We start from the raw sequence: 18,213 nt of genomic DNA, 5'->3' as shown, positions 1-18,213 counted from the left end.
AATTCTGACAAGTCATTCATACATTTTAATTTCAAAATCTTCTTCCTACCACTTTCTATAAAAGAAAGCTAAATTCTTTGCAATAAGTAAGTGATATTATGTTAATTCTTCCGTTTGATTGAACCTAGAACAATCTGATTGGGGATCTAACATCTTACCAAAGAAACATATTATAATTCTTCTGCCAATTAATGGTTAATGCATCAAAACTTAGTTAAGTCAAAATAAAGAAATGTAATATGTGACTAATAATTAAAATGTAATTTTATTTGAAAATTAAATAAAGAAAACAGTAGAAAATATTAGTATCTAAAAAAACCCAGTAATATAATATTCAAATCTATTCAGAGTAAAGTTTTCAAAGCATTGTAAAAATATATTTATCTAATGTCTTCACAATATTTCTTTTTACATTACATCTTTTCACATTACATCTAAGATCAAGTTTTTAAAAGCGTATTGTGTAGGTGCTGGTTGAGTAGGGTGGTGGAAAGTTTAAAGTCAAAATAACAGCTAATGTAGGAAATCCCTAATATATTAGTGCATATTTTCTAAACTTTTGCTATAAAATGGGGTGTTTGGAACATGGAATTCATTCTCCACTACAGTACCTCTCTATAGGATATAGCAGATACAGTAGATATCTTAGGATAGAATGGGATATAGTAGATACTTATAGGATTTTCAGCTCAGCACTCCTTTCTCCTAGTATATTCATCTTGTTCCATTGTTACTGGAGAGCTGCCATATTTCCACCTAACCTTGCCTATTCAGATGACCCCACAGAGATATGTGGTCCAAGACAGGATATCTAACCTGGCATTTTTGTATTCAATACTGAAAACACATTAAAATCAACTTTTTATTGTAGGATAAAGATACATCAGATATAAATTCCAGAACTGCGGCAGCCATGTTTTCCATAGTTTTCAATGATAAGATGAAGCAAGTACACAAAGAGGAGGAGAGAGGAGAAACTAAATGAGACCTGGTTGCATTTGCATCTTTTATTACAGTTGTTCTTAAGGTGGAGCTGCACCCTTGTCCTCCTTACCTGGTAATCAACCATTTCATGACTGTAACCAGCCGATTCATTCTCTTGCTTCCTTAGGCTAGTGCAAGCTGAGTATTTGTCACTTGCAACCAAAAGAAGTCTAAGCAGTACACACAGACAATAGTACTGACACGTGACTTCCCTGGCCAACTCAGAGAAGTTTATCTAATAATACTAGTTCTAGTGCTGTTAAAAACCTTGAACCCTGAGCCTGAGTATCACAGTGTCCATAGACTGAATCTCACCTTATCGAAATGTTACTGGACCCCAAATTCTTCTTACTTCCTCCCTCATTCCCCACACCCTTACCTAGAAAGGGATCATCAGTAAGAGAAAGAAAGTTTAGTGGAAAAGTATTTGTGACTGTCTGTGAGAGGAAAGACTTCAGCAGCATTATGATGTAGAGTGGCCTTTGGTGGCTCCTGTGGCCCAGGTGGGAGATGGTCCCGAGAGTAAGTAGAAGGTTGGTTCAGAGGGACTTGTCTACAGCAATGATCTTTCCTAATCTAAGTGCACCCATATGTGGAAATGCCCATTCCATCATACTCTGCCTTACAAGGATCCATCTTGTAAGCAAAACTTGCAAGACATTTTACTTTGGCCGCCAATTAAGTTAAGCAAAACCTCACATAAAGGTCAAGGCACAACAATCCTACAACCACCGGTGTTCAGGAAGAGAACTTGATTGGAATTTCATGAAAGAGAGCAGCACTGAAAGAAAAATTCAGTCAGGGCAAAAGGATACAGTGTGTCCTAGATTTCATCTTAAAAATAGAAAATAAGGTGCTTCTCCCCAAAACTACTACATTGAAGATCATTTGTGGGTATGTGCGTATGTTGAGGAATAAGAATGTAGGACTAGATTAAAAATAACTGTGGCGTAGGAGCTACCATTATAGAACAGAGACAAGAATGAAAGGCTGGTTAAACCGAATGAATGTGAATAACATCATCCTTTTTACCCAACATAAAACTAGCAATTAAAAAGATATTTTAAAAAGACTCATAATAAACCATGAAGAGTGACTCAGACTCTCAAAGAGATGAAACACTGTGTCTACATTCTGATCATTTAGAGAATGTCTGCTTCAGGGAAAAGCTGCAGCAAATGACATCAAAATTTTAAAAGTAATTTTACTTTATTCTTATTATGCAGATAATACATGTTCATTGTGGGAAATGTAGAAGTGGCAAAGAGGAAAAAAGAAAAAGACAAATAATCCATAAATGTACCTACCATCCAGCAATAAGTATTTTGTGTTCTATGGTGAATGTTCTTTCAATCTCTTTTCAAAGCATATAGACCTACACTTTTAACAAAGGAATTCATTACATCCTGTTTTTTTTTTTCACTTACTCATAGCGGGATTATATTTTCAAATATTCATCTTTTCACTTTTCTTTGTTTACCTCTGTAAAATACCTTTGCTCTAATAAATTAAAGGCATCCACATTTGTCTTGGGAAGATTTAGGATTGTTTTGACAGGAATATGAAGGAAAATGAAGCATGCTGATTAACTTCTGAATAATCAAATGGAATTTTTGAGTCATAAGTGGGGTATTATTTTTCTTGAAAGTCAGTCACTGTGGAGAAATAAAAGGTCTACATGTCTCAAGCTTCTATTAACATGACCCAGGAGCTCCCAAACATGGCTCAGATAGGGTGACCTTCTAATTTAGGTTTTAAAGCAGATCATTTGAGAAAGTGAAGAAAAACACTTTTAATAATTCTCAGGCCAATGGGAATAAACTCTCCTGGGCAGAGCACAGCACGCACACACCGTCTCCAAGGGGCATTTGACGGAAGCTGTCAGAGCGCCAGCTGCGGGGAGCCATGTTGAGGGATGACATGCCCCTAGCACAGTGGCTATGGGGTGACCAGCCTAAGTCAGGGGCTTGGGAAGGAGAAGCATGACAGGGGGATCCGTAGAGCCAGCAGGAGCCAAAGTGGAACTAAGACTGTAAGCAGAGACATCCAGTCCTCCACAAAGTCTATTGGCCACAAACTCACCAGGAGCAGGGTCAGAAGTTGAACAAAGGAGGATGTGAGCAACAACAAGGACCCACACATAGATCTGGGGGCCCCTCTCCCCACCTCCAAAATAACACACCATCTCAGTCCCTCACACACACAGATCCACTGGGGAAAGGAGAGGAGAGGACGAAGGACTCAGAAATGGTGGGCACTGTTCTGAAAGAGACAATTTTAACTTAAAACAAGCTGTTTAAACTTGAAGAGACCGAGATGCTCTTTAGTTGGCAACTTTGAATTTTTTCCTAGTAACTAACAATTGAAAAGCCATCAGGATCAATTTTTGAAAATAAATTTTATATATGCATCTGAGTTGTGTGCAAATTTCTAGTTCTGCTATCTACTTGATGGTGAATATATTTCATGTCATTGGTCTACTATAATGCCATCTCAAATGGTCACATGATATTATAATTTAGAATTGTTTTTGTAAGCAGGAGTTAAGAAATAAAAATATCTCTTTAAAGTGTGAATTCGTTTGTCTCTATATAAACTCAATTTCTTCTTAGTACCTGTCAGTCCCTGATAAGTTAAGCACCGCAACTAGTAAGAGTACAAGTTGAGCTCTATTTTAAATTCTTCACCATTCAAATCAGAAGAGGAGTACATTATATCCCTCGAAGCTCACTTACATAGAGGTGACCAAACATACTTCAGTGTCATCCTATTACATCAGGATCGTGGCTGTGAAAATGGATTCTGGCTTTATTATGAGTTTGTGCTATCCTGTAGACTGTTTACCTCCAGGCATTTTTACAGCATAAAATAGAGGGTCCCATCCCAGTGCCTTTTGGGTTTCTGTGTGTGTTCATTCTGCCCGCTCATTTGTTCATTTCTTTGATGAATGTTAACTGAGCATCTGCGGTGTCTTTACGCCTTGTCCTGAGGTTTGCTCTTCTCACCTCTCATTATTGGCCAAAAAAAAAAAAAAAAAAAAAAAAAGCCTCTCTAAAGGCTCTTCTCTCTTCTCTCCAAAGTCTATGCTGGAGGGAGGAGGGGGATGCTGGCTAGAGGAGGTCTGTGTAACTCTAGCATGGCCCTGAGTCATGTGAAGAACTCCAAATACTTCCAGGTTAGTCCCTAAGAAAGTCACTGGTTAAGTACAGGTGGAATGATACAGCAAATTAGAAAAAACAGCTCTATTTTCTTCAGAAGGACACTAATGATATCTAGCTGCCTTGAAACTAGGTTCTCCCCTGATTGTGGAGTACCTTAACTGTACCCTGTTCAGACGACACAATAGAGTGTGAGTCTGAAGAGCATCACAGAAGGCTCTTTCTTTCCCCAATCCAAATGATTTTCCATAGAAATCTGTAAAACTATGAAGTTCCCTACCCCACAATTATCACTTCATTTTATTTTTCATCCTTCTTTTCCTTTCTCTTTCTGTTTTCTTCCTACTATGGGGAGGGAGGTGAGGAAATGGAAGAGTAAACTGCACAGGCTCTTTACCTAGGGCTTAGGCAGGGGAGAAAAGTAATTGAAATTACATATACATAAAATTAACCTGAGGTCTTAAAACTCTAGGTGTCACCATGGAGACCAGAGCATGAACTGTCTCCATGGAGACTCAAATGATTTTTTAGACTTTAAATTATCATCACTTATTACCTGATGTCGATTTGGGCAATGAAGAGATGGGTTAAAATACATAACAATATAAGAAGCAGCCTCACACCAGAGAATTTTCATTAAGGGCAAATCTAGTTGTTCTGGCTCTTAGTATTCCATCATTCCAATGAGTGGGAAGATATCCCAAGAGAAGATTTCCCCTCAGCTCGGAATTCTCATGGAGCCATCTGATGATACAGCTCCACATATGCTACATGAATGAATAGAGAAAAATAATTTCTAGGAAAGGTCTCTGTGACACAGAAGCATCAGTGTGATGCAGGTGATATGCTGTGTCCATCACTCCAGCTCCAAGGAGGATACGGTGCCGAGGCAATGTCTTATTCTAGTAACGGACCATAGATTCTTTTAACAACCATGCTGGGTATATCACTTCGCCAGGTCTAGTGTATACAGATGGTTTTCAGACAGACTTGTATTACAAGCGACAAAAAACAGGAACACAGGAATCATGCAAATGTTTAAGCTATATAAGAGGTAAAGCAGAATTTTTCCCAGTTACAGATTCTACTTTGGAAGCCTAGAGGTACAGTAACTTAACTGATCAAATACTCAGTCGAGAGGCCATCCAAATGGTATATCATAGATAGTAAGTATTCATCAATTAAAGTCCTTCATAAAAGATTAAAATTTAATAAAAGTTTTAATATATAACAAGTTAATAGAAAGCAAACAATTATGACTGGAATGCATAAAAAGATAATGGTTGATTAGATTATGCATTTGGAAGTTGATACAATTTGAACTTTACACAGTTTTGTGTTTTTTTTAAGACAGATCTTGGTGACTAGTTGGCTACAGAAGGAAAATAGGGATGCCAGCGGCACAGCCCAGTCAAAGAAATGTAAATGTTTCTCACATTTTATGATCAGTTCTCATTATTTGAGGATGCTATGTTTCATAAAGTTGTCACAAATAATCAGCAAATAGTGAACCATTGCTCCTAGGGGAAATAAAGGAGTAGGTTCCTGTGAGCCTCTGGTCACATTTTCATCAACCAATCAATATATAACCTGGTTTTATGTATGTTTCTGTTTAAATATACTTTATTTAATATATTTTGCTGACTCATTAACATTGAACTCACTGCCAACTGCACTACAACTCATGACTGAATGAAGTTTATTTAACACATATTTTCTGCATCCTGCACATCACAGCCTTTTTGCACTTAAGAACACTAGACAGCACTTCAGTAATATGGGGGCCATATTAACAATGAAATCACCCATAAAAAGCACAAAAATGCTCAATAGACCGTGGTGGGGAAAAATAAGCTGAAATAAGAATGCAGAATGTCCACTTTGTCTGATCTCACCTGGGACCATTGAGGGAGTGCGGGAGAGGGGAGGAAGAGTGACTCAAAAATTTTGTCTCTCTGTGCATGTCCATAAATGACCATGAAAATGCCTTTAGTATTGATTTGGGGTTATAAATAAATTTTAGCAAGCTGGCAAATTCACAAATACAGAATCTGCAAATAATGAGGATCCACTATACTTACCCACTGTAGAGAATTATTTCTTTTTTTTTTTTTTTCAACATTTTTTATTTATTTTTGGGACAGAGAGAGACAGAGCATGAACGGGGGAGGGGCAGAGAGAGAGGGAGACACAGAATCGGAAACAGGCTCCAGTCTCCGAGCCATCAGCCCAGAGCCTGACGCGGGGCTCGAACTCACGGACCGCGAGATCGTGACCTGGCTGAAGTCGGACGCTTAACCGACTGCGCCACCCAGGCGCCCCATGTAGAGGATTATTTCTATTTCCCTATGATGTTGCTTCTGACTATTCCATTGCACTTGCCTTTTTTCTTTTGTGCACCTATGGAACTCCTATTCTTCCTTCTAAACTCTGCTCAGGAACCACCCTCCCGCCCCCCCCTCCCCCACACCACACACACACACACAAACCTCCGCTTCCTGTTACATTTGCCTCTTATACTCATCTCTATTTAGCACAAATCAATTACACTGAATTTATTGGTATTCTTCTTAACTGATCTATGAAATTCATTGAGGTCCATGACCATGTCCTAATACATGTATATAAGCTTTACTGTGCTTATGATGTGCCAGGCCATATGTTAAAAAGTGCTTCACATACAATATTGTGTTTAATCTTACAATAATCCTATCATCCCCATTTTACAGTGCTAGAAACAGAGGCCCAAAGCAGTCATGTCACTTGCCATACCACATGTTGCAGAAATGGTATTGAAACCTAGAGTCCAAGTGTTTAACTATTATATTATCTTAAAAAGTTAGTATTAGCTGCCATGTAGTACTGACCACTTACTATGTCCAGGCATGGTGTTAAATGCTTTTGCCAAATTAACTCATTGAATCTACTTTACCTCTGTGTCTCGAACACATAGCAAAGTGCATGACACATGAATGTTTCTTGAATTGAATTTATTTCCTTCTGCTCCCAAATGTTCTTTCTAAAACCAACAGCATGAGAACTCTACGTTTTCAGCAGTGACCAGATGACATCCATGTCGCACCACACTTCTCCCCCACCAAATTCCTCATCTCCTTCTCATTTATGTTCTTCTGTAGTTCTGCTATTGATATCTATGATGTCCACAAGTCATGGTAGTGTATAAGAGAGAAGCAGTTCTTCTTTGTCTTTAACAAAGTTCTTTCTCTTTAACAATCATTTCTAATAGTGATTTATATTATGACCTCATCTTCACGGAGTAACAAAATCACGCAAGAGCTAAGTGTTTTACTTGAGGTCTGTGAGGTAAGCCCAGTATGAAGCTAAGAGAGGATTTTCTATTTCCCTATATAGCGTTGGGTTCCAAATCTATCCAGCTTCTAACATTGAGTTCAAAATAGGCAGAGAGTCAGTTTTAGGGATAAGAAGTCAAATTAGGGGAGTGGACTTATAGAAAAGTGGGTAGGCTGTAGAAAGTTTGCACGACACAAACTGCAGGGCTCACATACATTACATGAATGAATGGGATCAAGGAGGGCTTAGCCTTAGGGCTAGAGTCAAGTCAAATCAGTCATCTTTGTTCAAAGGCAAGTATAAGGGAGACAATCTTTTCCCTTGTCTCCACCCTCTGCCTCAGAATATCCCAAATACTCTGAAAGTAATTATTGTCAATAATACAGGAAAATGACCCAAAAGACAAAGTTCTAAATGCCCTAATGTCTAATTTTTTCCCAGTTGTCATGGTTTTGCTATTAGTCACTGCAATATTTAATAAAGCAAGAGAATCTCTAGGTGAATTTGAATTCCCAAACCCAAAGCAGATGAAGTAAATCAAATGCCTCCTGGAGTCAGATGAGAACCTCTATGAGTGAAATTCCCAGAGAAGGAACTCCCATCTTATAGGGTAGACAGTGCTCAGTTCCAGTAACTGCAAGAAGGAATAAATCCTCTGCTGCCAGGCCCTTCAACTTTTCAAGAGAAGACACAATCTTGAAGGTTTATGTACTATTTCTTAATTTTAAATGTGGGCAATTAATTAAAAAAAATAAATACAGTGCATGCAAAAAAAAAAACAAAAACAAAAACAAAAACTATGTCCATTGGCCTTAGCCACTGGGAGATGCCAGTTTGTAATCTCTGGCCAGTAGAGTCTTAGTGGCCTAGGGAATATTTAGGGACCTCTTTCAAATCATCCCGTATGCTTCACTGCCCCCAAGAAATGGCAGCCCTGGAGGCCATCCTCTGGACAGCCATCTCCCTCCTGCTGTCCCCTGGTGTCCTAATGGACCCTTCCTTTTATAAGTAGTTATCTCAGAAACGTGATTTCCAGGCCTCCGCAAACAGCCTCACCTCCATCCTCCGTGTGGGCAATCTACGACCTCTGGTAGACAGGAGCTGGTTGCAGCAGGTCTCAGTGTGTCTGGGGAGCTGCTTTTGGAGGCTTTCCTATCTCCTCCTGCTGCCCCAACTCCCAATGCCCTCCTCCCATCCCCACTTCGAAGGTCTGTTTCCCTTTCTTTGGTCTCCCTTGTCACCTCTCCCAGTTTTTTCACCTGTCTCATCTTTTCCTTTCTCTTCTCTTCTTTTTCCCCCTTTTATTCTCTTCTCTGTTTATTCCAGCCTCTCCACCCTTGCCCTCTATTGCTGTCCTTTCCTCTCCTCCCCCATCCCTTCTCCCAGCGACCGGGGACTGCAGAGAGCTCGCTCACCAAGAATACACCAACACGGGCTTCGAGTACTTCTTGTGATGGGAGCGGAGGGTCAGGGAGCCCTTGCGCTCCAGCAAGTCCGTGGGTCCGAGCTCAAACCCGTATTGCCTACTGCTGCAATAGTCCTGGCAGAAGCTGTCAGAACTCTCCATGGATGACCTCCACATTCAGACCTAGGAGGATTTCTTTCTGCACCTATCATGCTCCCCACGCCAGCAGCACCTACCAAGATTCGGCGTCTCTCATCTCCTGGGCAACCTGGGGCGGGGTCAATGGAGAGGGCGGGGCCATTGGAGGGGCGGATCCCTTAAACCTAACAGCCCTGGTTTCCCAGAGAGTGTGGGTTACTGATTAGAAAGAAACTACATTTCCCGGAATGCAATGAGGAGCGAACCGGCTACAGAGGGGTTGGGAGGCACGTCCTCGGCATTCTGGGATCTGGAGTTTCGCCCGCCCACCAGCCTATTTCTCAGAGTGGCCGGTGGAGTTAAGGGGGATCCGTGGGTCAGTTAGAGGCTAAGGGGACTTGAGCCCAGAGCAGGTCTGCTCCTGCTGTACTTGCAGAAGTTCTTTTTTACCATCCATCATCTGTTGCCAGCACACCTTCAACTTACAAACATGTAAAGTTTAACCAAAAGGGAGCAAGGGAACCCACCCCTCAAACTCTAAAATATGTCATTTATATTCAGATTTTCTGAGAAGAAGGAGGAGTGGAATCATTCAGCAAATCAGCTAAAAAGTCTGAGGATGAAAAGGCCCTGACTAATTCCAGTTTGAGCTACTCTCTCAACCTAGAAAACAGGAGTTTCTTCTTCTGGGGGGCCAGGTGGGGGGAATAGGGTATGGGACCGAGGAGAGGGTTGGGTGGACACAAGAATCTGAAGTCCCTCCAGGCTGTAACACTGAAAGATCCAACCTTTAGGTACAGCTTAGGACTCTGGGGCATTCAGCTCCCCAAGACCTGCCAGTTCTCATTTTAACATTTGATATTTTATGACAACACAAATTCATCACGTTATTGTGTTGTTTATATGCGACAAGGATTCAAAATTATTACCTATGGCATTGCTTTCAAAAAATGACTGAATAGCTGTCTTGCAGAAGGAAGGTGCTTATTTCATCTTTGGCTTTCCAAGAGAGATATATTTAACGCATTAGAAGTCTTCTCCCCAACTCAGGTGAGCACCATAAGAGCATTAGTGGACTTAATCACCGCCATCCCTTGGACCTGGCATATGCTTAGTACATAGCATCATTTCAGAGTATTGAGTGAACAAATGAACGACTATTATGTTAATCCTTTAGATTAACCTGGGCTTCAGGTTAATTTCAGAAGGGACTCACTTTAAGAAGACCACACGTACACAAAAATTCAAACTTAAAAACAAATTAAGAGATATTTCACAATACAAATAGATTCTATAGTTTGCAAAAAGATTTACTATAGCACTCCTGTAAATAGTGAAGTGCTCTTCTGGATCAGTTTTCACAAATTTGATTACACACAACTACTAAGTGCTTCTCTGTGGCCTGTGGTGCCCTGTGTGGGCGCCTGTGGTATGCTAAGGCCTCTATTTTACTGACAGCCACAGTTAAGTCACGTTATTTAAAACGAAATAAATAGTCCACTGTCACCAGCTAAGTACTAGTAGAGTACTGAGTGCTGTTTTAGCCCTTTTCTTCTTGAAGGAATGAAAAGAAAAATAGAAATTAACTTTAAAAGGGTAAATAAAATCCATGTTAAACTCAATTCTGCCCAAAGCACAGCATATTGCTGTCAGTCCAAAAAATATTGCCATCATTACTATCATGTTTTTTTTTTTTTAATTTTACTTCACCTATGCTTAAAGTATATTTATTTTGCATATGCTTAAAGTGATGGCAACATAATATATTTGCAACCAAGATGTCAGGTCTCTGTAGCCAATCTGTGTCAGAGACAGAGCTGTCCAGAAGCAAGTCCTTTCTGTGGTACATGGTTATTACACAGATTTAAAAGTGTTTCAGTACACTGAGTAGCAGTGTATTAAGAAAACTAAACAAATAGAGCTTATTATTTTAGAGCTCCTTAAACCAAGCTGACAGGCTAGTTGCTTTTTTGTTCTGTTCTTTCCCCTTTACACCAACTTTCCCAGCTTTACTGTCTTCTGTGACTGGTAAACACTTTCCAACATCCTTGTGTGGGGATACATGAGATTGACTCTCTAATATCCTCAAGTTCAGATTCACTCCTTTCTCTTTGGATACACCAGTACATTCTGTGGAATTTTTGCTTTCCTGATTCCTTATTGATGAAATAAGAATAGAATAATATTTATTGCAGAGGGGTTTTATTACGGAAGATAATATATTGAAAGCAGGTGGAACAGTGCCTAACGGATGCCCAGTGCTCAATTAAATTTCAACTCTTACTGCTATTACTACCTCCGGACTTTGTCATTATCTCTTGGGAAAAGTACCCTAAAATGTGCTTGTTGTTTGCGTGGAGTTTCCTAAGTATCTTTTGTGTTTTTCAAGCTTTGTCTGTTTATAAGGTCTTTTTAATGAATATCTTTTTATTATATTTTAATGTGAAATGTAACAGTCTGAATCAGAAAAATGTTGGCAAGATATTTTGGACATGTTGCCAATGATAATGATGGTTTTATATTCATATGAAATCTTTTCTCTTCAAGACCATTAATAAGCTTTATGCTTTTTAAATGTGAATTGCTGATCCTCAATAGACTTGAGTTATTTGTGTTTTCCTCAAACTTCATCAAACCAATGAAGTGTGGGGATTAAAGCAATGTCTTCTCTTTATATTAATTTCTTGCGCCATAATATCCCTGGGGTAAGAAAATTATAGCTCAGGTGGCTGATACAGGACTTTTCTGTAGGAAAGTGCGACCAGACCAACTCGGGAAGTGGGAATCCCACCATGTGAGCCTACTCTAATAGATTTATCAGCCTTATCAGATCATTTAAGAAGTTGCCAAGAAGATCTGACCAGAACAGCAAACCTAAAATAGGTGTTTATCAGCAAGATGTAAACGGCCACAGAGGCAAACCTATTCATCTCCTTTCTCTTCCTGTCTTAACAATCATCTGATCGATTCCAGACAAGCCCCTGCCCAGTACCTTTCAAAGTCACTTTCAGCATGTTCTCCCCCCAGCATTAAACCTTCTTCTACCAGATGTCATGCAATTAAGCTGAGGGAAAAAAACCAATTCTCTAAGAAAATTAGCTTCTACTAACTCCATGTTTAATCATTTAAATCTATTTTAAAAACTTGCATTTAAACTGTTTAACACTCAGAAGTTTAAGTATTTGTGTCCTAATCAAGGATAGATGGCATAGTATTTTTTTAATTCTCTAGGAATAGGGAGCTCCTGTCACCCACTCTGTGCACATCTTGAGGTTCACTTTATAATATTTGATATAAAAAGTTAGAGTCCACTTGCTATGTCAAAATGAGTGAGATGTCTGGTCCTCCCCACTGCCTCCATGCTCCCTCATCCGTCTTTCTCTCCTCCCTCCTCCTTCTCCTTTTCCTTTGTCCACGTCTCTTCCCTTTATCCCTTCCGGTTCCATGCTCTACTCCTTCTCTTCTTCTTCCCTCCCCTTCTTTCTCTCTCTCCTCCTTCCCTCTCCCTGTTTCCTCCTTCTCTTCCTCCTTTGAGAAGTAATATGGATTTCAGAGTCAGAATCTATTGCTGAGCAACCAAGAGAATCTGGTACAACTCAGTTATGTGAAAAAATATGAAATAAAAATAATAAGATACAGATACCATGGCCAAAATTTATATGAATAAGCTCATGTTTAATGACCCAGGAACTCTCAAAAGAATCAACTACAACAAAAGCTTCAATCTTCTTTCCTTTCCTTTAAGTATTCATAACTAGCAATGATCTTTTTAAGAATGAATTTAACTTTGAGTATGATTTCTCTGTGCTTCTAATTTGGGTTGCAAACCTATTAGACATTGACTTGCTCTCAAATTATTATTATTAACTAGTATATTGATTAAGTGCTGTCATGCAACAGGCATTATTTCTAGAACTCCTACCATGCGCACAGGGGATTAATTTATTAAATATTCTATGTATAGTATTCTATAATTCAGCATTTCTCTTATTTTGATAGCCAATAAGTGAGATTCTTTGGCAGAATTGTCCATAACTATAATGATAAAATTTTAATGTCCTGGATTAGTAACGACATGCTCTAACATAAATGTAGATTAGGGATTTCTTTAACATCCTACAGATTGAATATCTTTAATTATTCAAAGACCAGATATCCATTTTCACAACTTATCTAAACCCATGGTTTTCTTCCTTTTCTCTCCTGTGCTGCTTTGGTTTCTTGGCACCTTTACTGTTTATTGGCAACAATAATGAGACCATTTGGCTACCAGTTAACTGTTCTTATGAAAGGAGTGGTACTTGAAATTAAGTTCAATATCATCATGGCTTTCTTTGTTCCTCATGCTCTTTAATCTGGATAAAGGAACATCCTCACCCAGAGAAGAGGCTTAGAGAAAAGAAACTGGATTTGGGCTCCCTTTGCTCCTGATGGTGGTGGACATTTTCCCACGTCCCCACAACACCCACCCCCAGCTGCATGGTGAGCAGGCTGGTGAGAAACCTACTGAAAGTCTTCCCCCAGGGGACCAGGTATGTTCAGGATGTTTCTGGCTGTGGAGTACACCAAACACACAGCTGAGGATGTCACAGTCTGAGGTAAAGGTTGGGAGCTCAGGGAAGAAGCTGGAGAACTGCCTGAACCTTGAAGGACTTTCTGAGTGTTGCACGATTTTGAGTTTCTGGTGTTCTGCTGGCATATATGTCAGACTTGTGGTGCTATTTCCTCTGTTAACTAAATCTCTTTCTGTAGCATCGTGTTTAGGTTGCTTTAAACTAGGGAGGCTGAGGCTATTTCTTTCTTTTTAAAGATTATTTATTTATTTTGAGAGAGAGCGAGCGAGAGAGAACATGCACACAAGCGGGGGAGGGGCAGGGAAAGGAAGAGAGAGAATGCCAAGCAGGCTCTGTGCTGTCAGTGCAGAGCCTGATGTGAGGCTTGATCCCACAGACTGTGATATCATGACCCCAGCCACGATCAAGAACGGGGTGCTTAACTGACTGAGCCACGCAGGTACCTCAAAGGTCATTTTCTAAAGGGCCAGGAGGGAACTAAAAGCAAGTGCAATAACATTAAAAAATAATAATAAAGGAAGGAGACTGAGAGTAAGGATTATCTTTTTTTTTTTTTAATTTTTTTTTAACGTTTATTTATTTTTGAGACAGAGAAAGACAGAGCGTGAACGGGGGAGGGTCAGAGAGAGAGGGAGACACAGAATCGGAAACAAGCTCCAGGCTCTGAGCTGTCAGCACAGAGCCCGACGCGGGGCTCGAACTCACGGACCGTGAGATCATGACCTGAGCCGAAGTCAGACCCTTAACCGACTGAGCCACCCAGGCGGCCCGAGAGTAAGGATTTTCAAGACCAGAAGAGCATTTACTCTTTTGGCACCCATTTTATGACCAATTAGTACAGTTGACACTTAAACAACTCAGGTTTGAACTGCACACGTCCACTTCTGTGAGGAATTTTTTTCAATTAATATATTGGAAAAGTTTGTGGAGATTTGTGACAATGTGAAAAAACTCGCAAACTGTGTAGCCTAGAAATATCCCCCCCACAAAATTAAGAAAACAGTAGTATGTCCGAATGCATAAAACATAGGTAGATGCTAGTCTCTTTTATCATTTACTGCCACAAAATATATACGAACCTGCTACAGAAAAGTTGAAATATATCAAAGTTTGTGGACACACAGAGCATTCATGGCACCATTTGCAGTTGAAAGAAATGTAAACAAATGTGAGAATGCTATATTAAGTCATAACTGCAGAAAACAAACTACATACTGCACTATAGCAATAATTTGGTAGCCACCTCCCGTTGCTACTGCAGTGCGTTCAAGTGTTGGGAGCATCCTCCTGAAATGCCCTGTGACGCTAATCATCTCTGCTTGAGCAGTGTGGCTCTCCAGTAAACTGCATCACAGTAAAAAGCAATCTCTCACGGTTCTCAAATATTTTTCATTGAGTTTAGTGCAACATCATAAACCTTGAATAACACCAGGGGACCCATAGGAAATGCCACTAGTGATGCTGGAAATGTTCCCAAGAAGTCATGACGTTACATGAGAAAGATGATTTACTTGCTATGTCTACAGATTGAGATCTGCAGCTGGGGTTGCCCACCATTTCAAGATAAATTAGCCCAGCATAAGGGTGCAATGTTTAAAAAAAAAGGAGATTTCTGAAGCTGCCATTGCAGCTATGCCAGCAGGCACGAAAACCTTGCACTTTCTTTGAAATACTTTTTTATGTCATATCGAAAATGCAGCTTTTATATGGGTGCAGGATTGCTATATGAAAGCCACACCTGTCAACTCTAATATGATTCATGAAAAAGCAAAGTCATTCTATGACAAGTTAGAACAAAAGGAAAGTGAAGAAACTAAAGCTGGAAAATTTAATACCAGCAAAAGATGGTTTGATAATTTTAAAAAGGTTTGGCTTTAGGGGCATCTGGCTAGCTCAGTTGGTGGAGCATGGGACTCTTGATTTGGGGGTTTTAAGTTCAAGTCCCACCTTGGGTATAGAGATTACTTCAAAAATAAAATCTTTAAAATAAAAGGTTTGGATTTAAAAAATGTCAAGGTACCAGGAAAGGAAGCTTCTGCCAACCAAGAGGCCGCAAACAAGTTCCCAGACACCATAAAGAAAATCATTGAGGAGGAAGGAGATCTGCTTAAACAGATTTCTAATGCAGAAGAAAGTGCCCTATTCTGGGGGAAAAATGTACAAATGTACTAGAAAGGAAGAGAAGCTAGCACCAGGATTTAAGGCTGGACAGGAGAGGCCTGACTCTACAGTTTTCTGTAAATGCAGTCAGGTTTATGATCAGGACTGTCCTAATCTATAAGGCTGCTAACCCCTGAGCCTTGAAGAGAAAATATAAACACCAGCTTCCAGTCTTTTGGTTGTACAAAAAGAAGGCCCAGACAACAAGAACCCTTTTTTCTAAATAAGTTCCACTGTGATGCTTTGTCCCTGAAGTCAGAAAGTACCTTACCAGTAAGGGACTGCCTTTTAAAGTTCTTTTGATACTGGACAATGCCCTTGGCGACCCAGAATCCCAGGAGTTCAACACTGAAGGTGTCAAAGTGGTTTACTTGCCCTCAAACACATCGTCTCTAATTCACTCTAGATCAGGGTATCCAAAGGACCTTTAAGTCTCATTACATACAGTACTCTATAGGAAGAGGAGTCAATGCTATGAAACAGGACCCCAAGAACATCAAGAAAGTCTGGAAAGTCTACACCATTGAAAATGCCATTATTGTTACAAGAAAATGCCATGGAAGACATCGAGCCCTAAACAATAAATTCCTGCTGGAGAAAACTGTCCAGATGTTATTCATGTCTTCACAGGATTCATGACAGAGGCAATCAGGGGGGTCTAACCCTAACCCCCTCCCCATTGTCTAAGGGTCAACTGTAATTGCGTTAGTGTAAATTAGGTGTGGAGCTTTTCCAGGTAACACTAATAATTTCTAGTTAAAGTTTCCCTAATTATAGGGACTCAGCTAGTACAGTTTTGATGACAAATGACAGAAAACCAAATCAAACTAGTTAGGACAGAAAGAGGAATTTATGTACTCACGCAACTGGAAACTCCAGGGGCAATTCTGGTTTCAAGCACATCTGAATCCTAGGGGTTGATGATATCTCAGAATGTTTTTTCACTATTTCTTGGTTCTGTTTTCCCTCTTGGGTTAGCTCATTCTCAGGCAAGCTTTCCCCAAATGGCCACCAACTTACATTGCTCCCCCACTCTCTTACAACATAAAGTGCTTCCCTTTCCTCCAGCTCTAACAAAAGTCCCAAATGCTTATTGGCTTGACTTGACTCATGTGATTGTTCTGAAATCACCAGGGCAAGGCCCAGGGTTGATGTAATATACTCCCCAGCTTCATCTGTGTCATAGGCTCCCCTCCAGGGGGAGGTCTGCCCTCTCTGACTAATCTACACTGAAAGTACGGGATTGGACTAAAGGGAAAAACAGATCGCTATTCCCAAATTAATGGGAAAGCATGCCTGGTAGGCAAAAACAACAGATACCCACTGTAGACAGTAATAATAAGAGATCCCATCCATATATCACTTTATTAAATATTTTTGCATACACTCTCTTACTTGGCCCTTGAAAAATTATGTGGGATGCATATTGTCATTTCTATTTCTAAGATGAATAAACTGAATTACACATCTATTTAGAGGCAAAGCCAGTCTTATATTCTTATCTTTAGACTCCAAGGAATGTTCTCATTATTATTCTTCTACAGACACTATACATATATTATATATATATATATATATATATATTTTTTTTTTTCCTTCTGTTTGCAGGATCCTGGTCTCTAGTAGGATTACAGGATTATGTCCTTGGCTAGGCTTTACCTCTGTAATTTTGTCTCCTGTGGATATGTCATGACTTTTCTACTTAAGGCATTAAGTTGTTTGTATGTTGGTTTAGCAGTATGTTTCCAAAATTCTTCCCTTGTTAATTTCCTCTGAAATTATACAATTCCATACTCCTAAAGCTTTCATAAAATACAGTCAAATAGTTTGGGTCTCTCATCCCTTTGCCTGTCACTTGGGATCAAATTTCATTCTTGTCCTGAAGAACATCTGGCTCATATTTTACCTTTCTTTTGCTCTCATCCTCTCTGTGTCTGGATTGATTTTTCCTTTCTCAGAATAACCCCATCCCTTTGGGGTGTGTCCATTGTCCCGAACAAGACTATAGGAGTTGAGTCTTTCTTCCTCAGAGCTCTCTTGTCACTCTAGAATCCAGAGAATAAAAAGGGTACCTGGATTTCTAAAACATTTCAACATCAGCTTTTATTCCACAGTGAAAGGTTAAATGTATTGTTTTCCCTAAAGTGATGATTTTAGAACAAGTGTGATTTTATATTCATATAAAATTCTAAGAACAAAAATACCAAGATCTCAATATCCTTTACAAAAATATTCAAAAATTCATTTCTGTCAAGAATTACAGTTTTAATATTAAAGGAAACTACCCTGAAATGTATTTTAAATGTAATTATATAGCTCATACTGTGTCATCTATTCTCATTTACCAGTGTCTATTCTATTTAGGTTAAAATGAACTAAATTTCTATTTCTGACTGAACCTTATTATTACTGAAAAATGCATCATATTTTCTCCCAGTGTAGATATGCATGAGAAGAATATTTTGTGTAAAAATTAATTGCC

The 18,213-nt window shown here is 39.4% G+C and overlaps 1 protein-coding gene across 8 annotated transcripts in view; it reads right to left on the bottom strand.

Annotated features, from left to right (window-relative positions):
• MAMDC2 (MAM domain containing 2) overlaps window positions 1-18,213 on the bottom strand; it is a 402,628-nt gene that overhangs the window by 342,441 nt on the left and 41,974 nt on the right. For 2 of the 8 annotated variants that reach the window (XM_019463626.2, XM_019463627.2), the window contains exon 1: window positions 8,870-9,093. The exons of 2 other annotated variants lie outside the window; for them this stretch is intronic. In XM_019463626.2, the coding sequence (XP_019319171.2) occupies window positions 8,870-9,036 (167 nt within the window). In that variant the 5' untranslated portion in view covers window positions 9,037-9,093. Of the gene's footprint in view, window positions 1-8,869; window positions 9,118-16,593; window positions 16,769-18,213 lie in introns of those variants that run through there. 4 more of the 8 variants (XM_019463628.2, XM_019463634.2, XM_019463635.2 and 1 more) reach the window with 4 other exon arrangements.

Source organism: Panthera pardus, unplaced genomic scaffold, assembly GCF_024362965.1.
Source record: "Panthera pardus isolate Hobbes unplaced genomic scaffold, ASM2436296v1 HiC_scaffold_20, whole genome shotgun sequence".
In the NCBI taxonomy this organism is placed as follows: Eukaryota; Metazoa; Chordata; class Mammalia; order Carnivora; family Felidae; genus Panthera; species Panthera pardus.
This window is presented reverse-complemented; position numbering and strand designations above follow the sequence as displayed.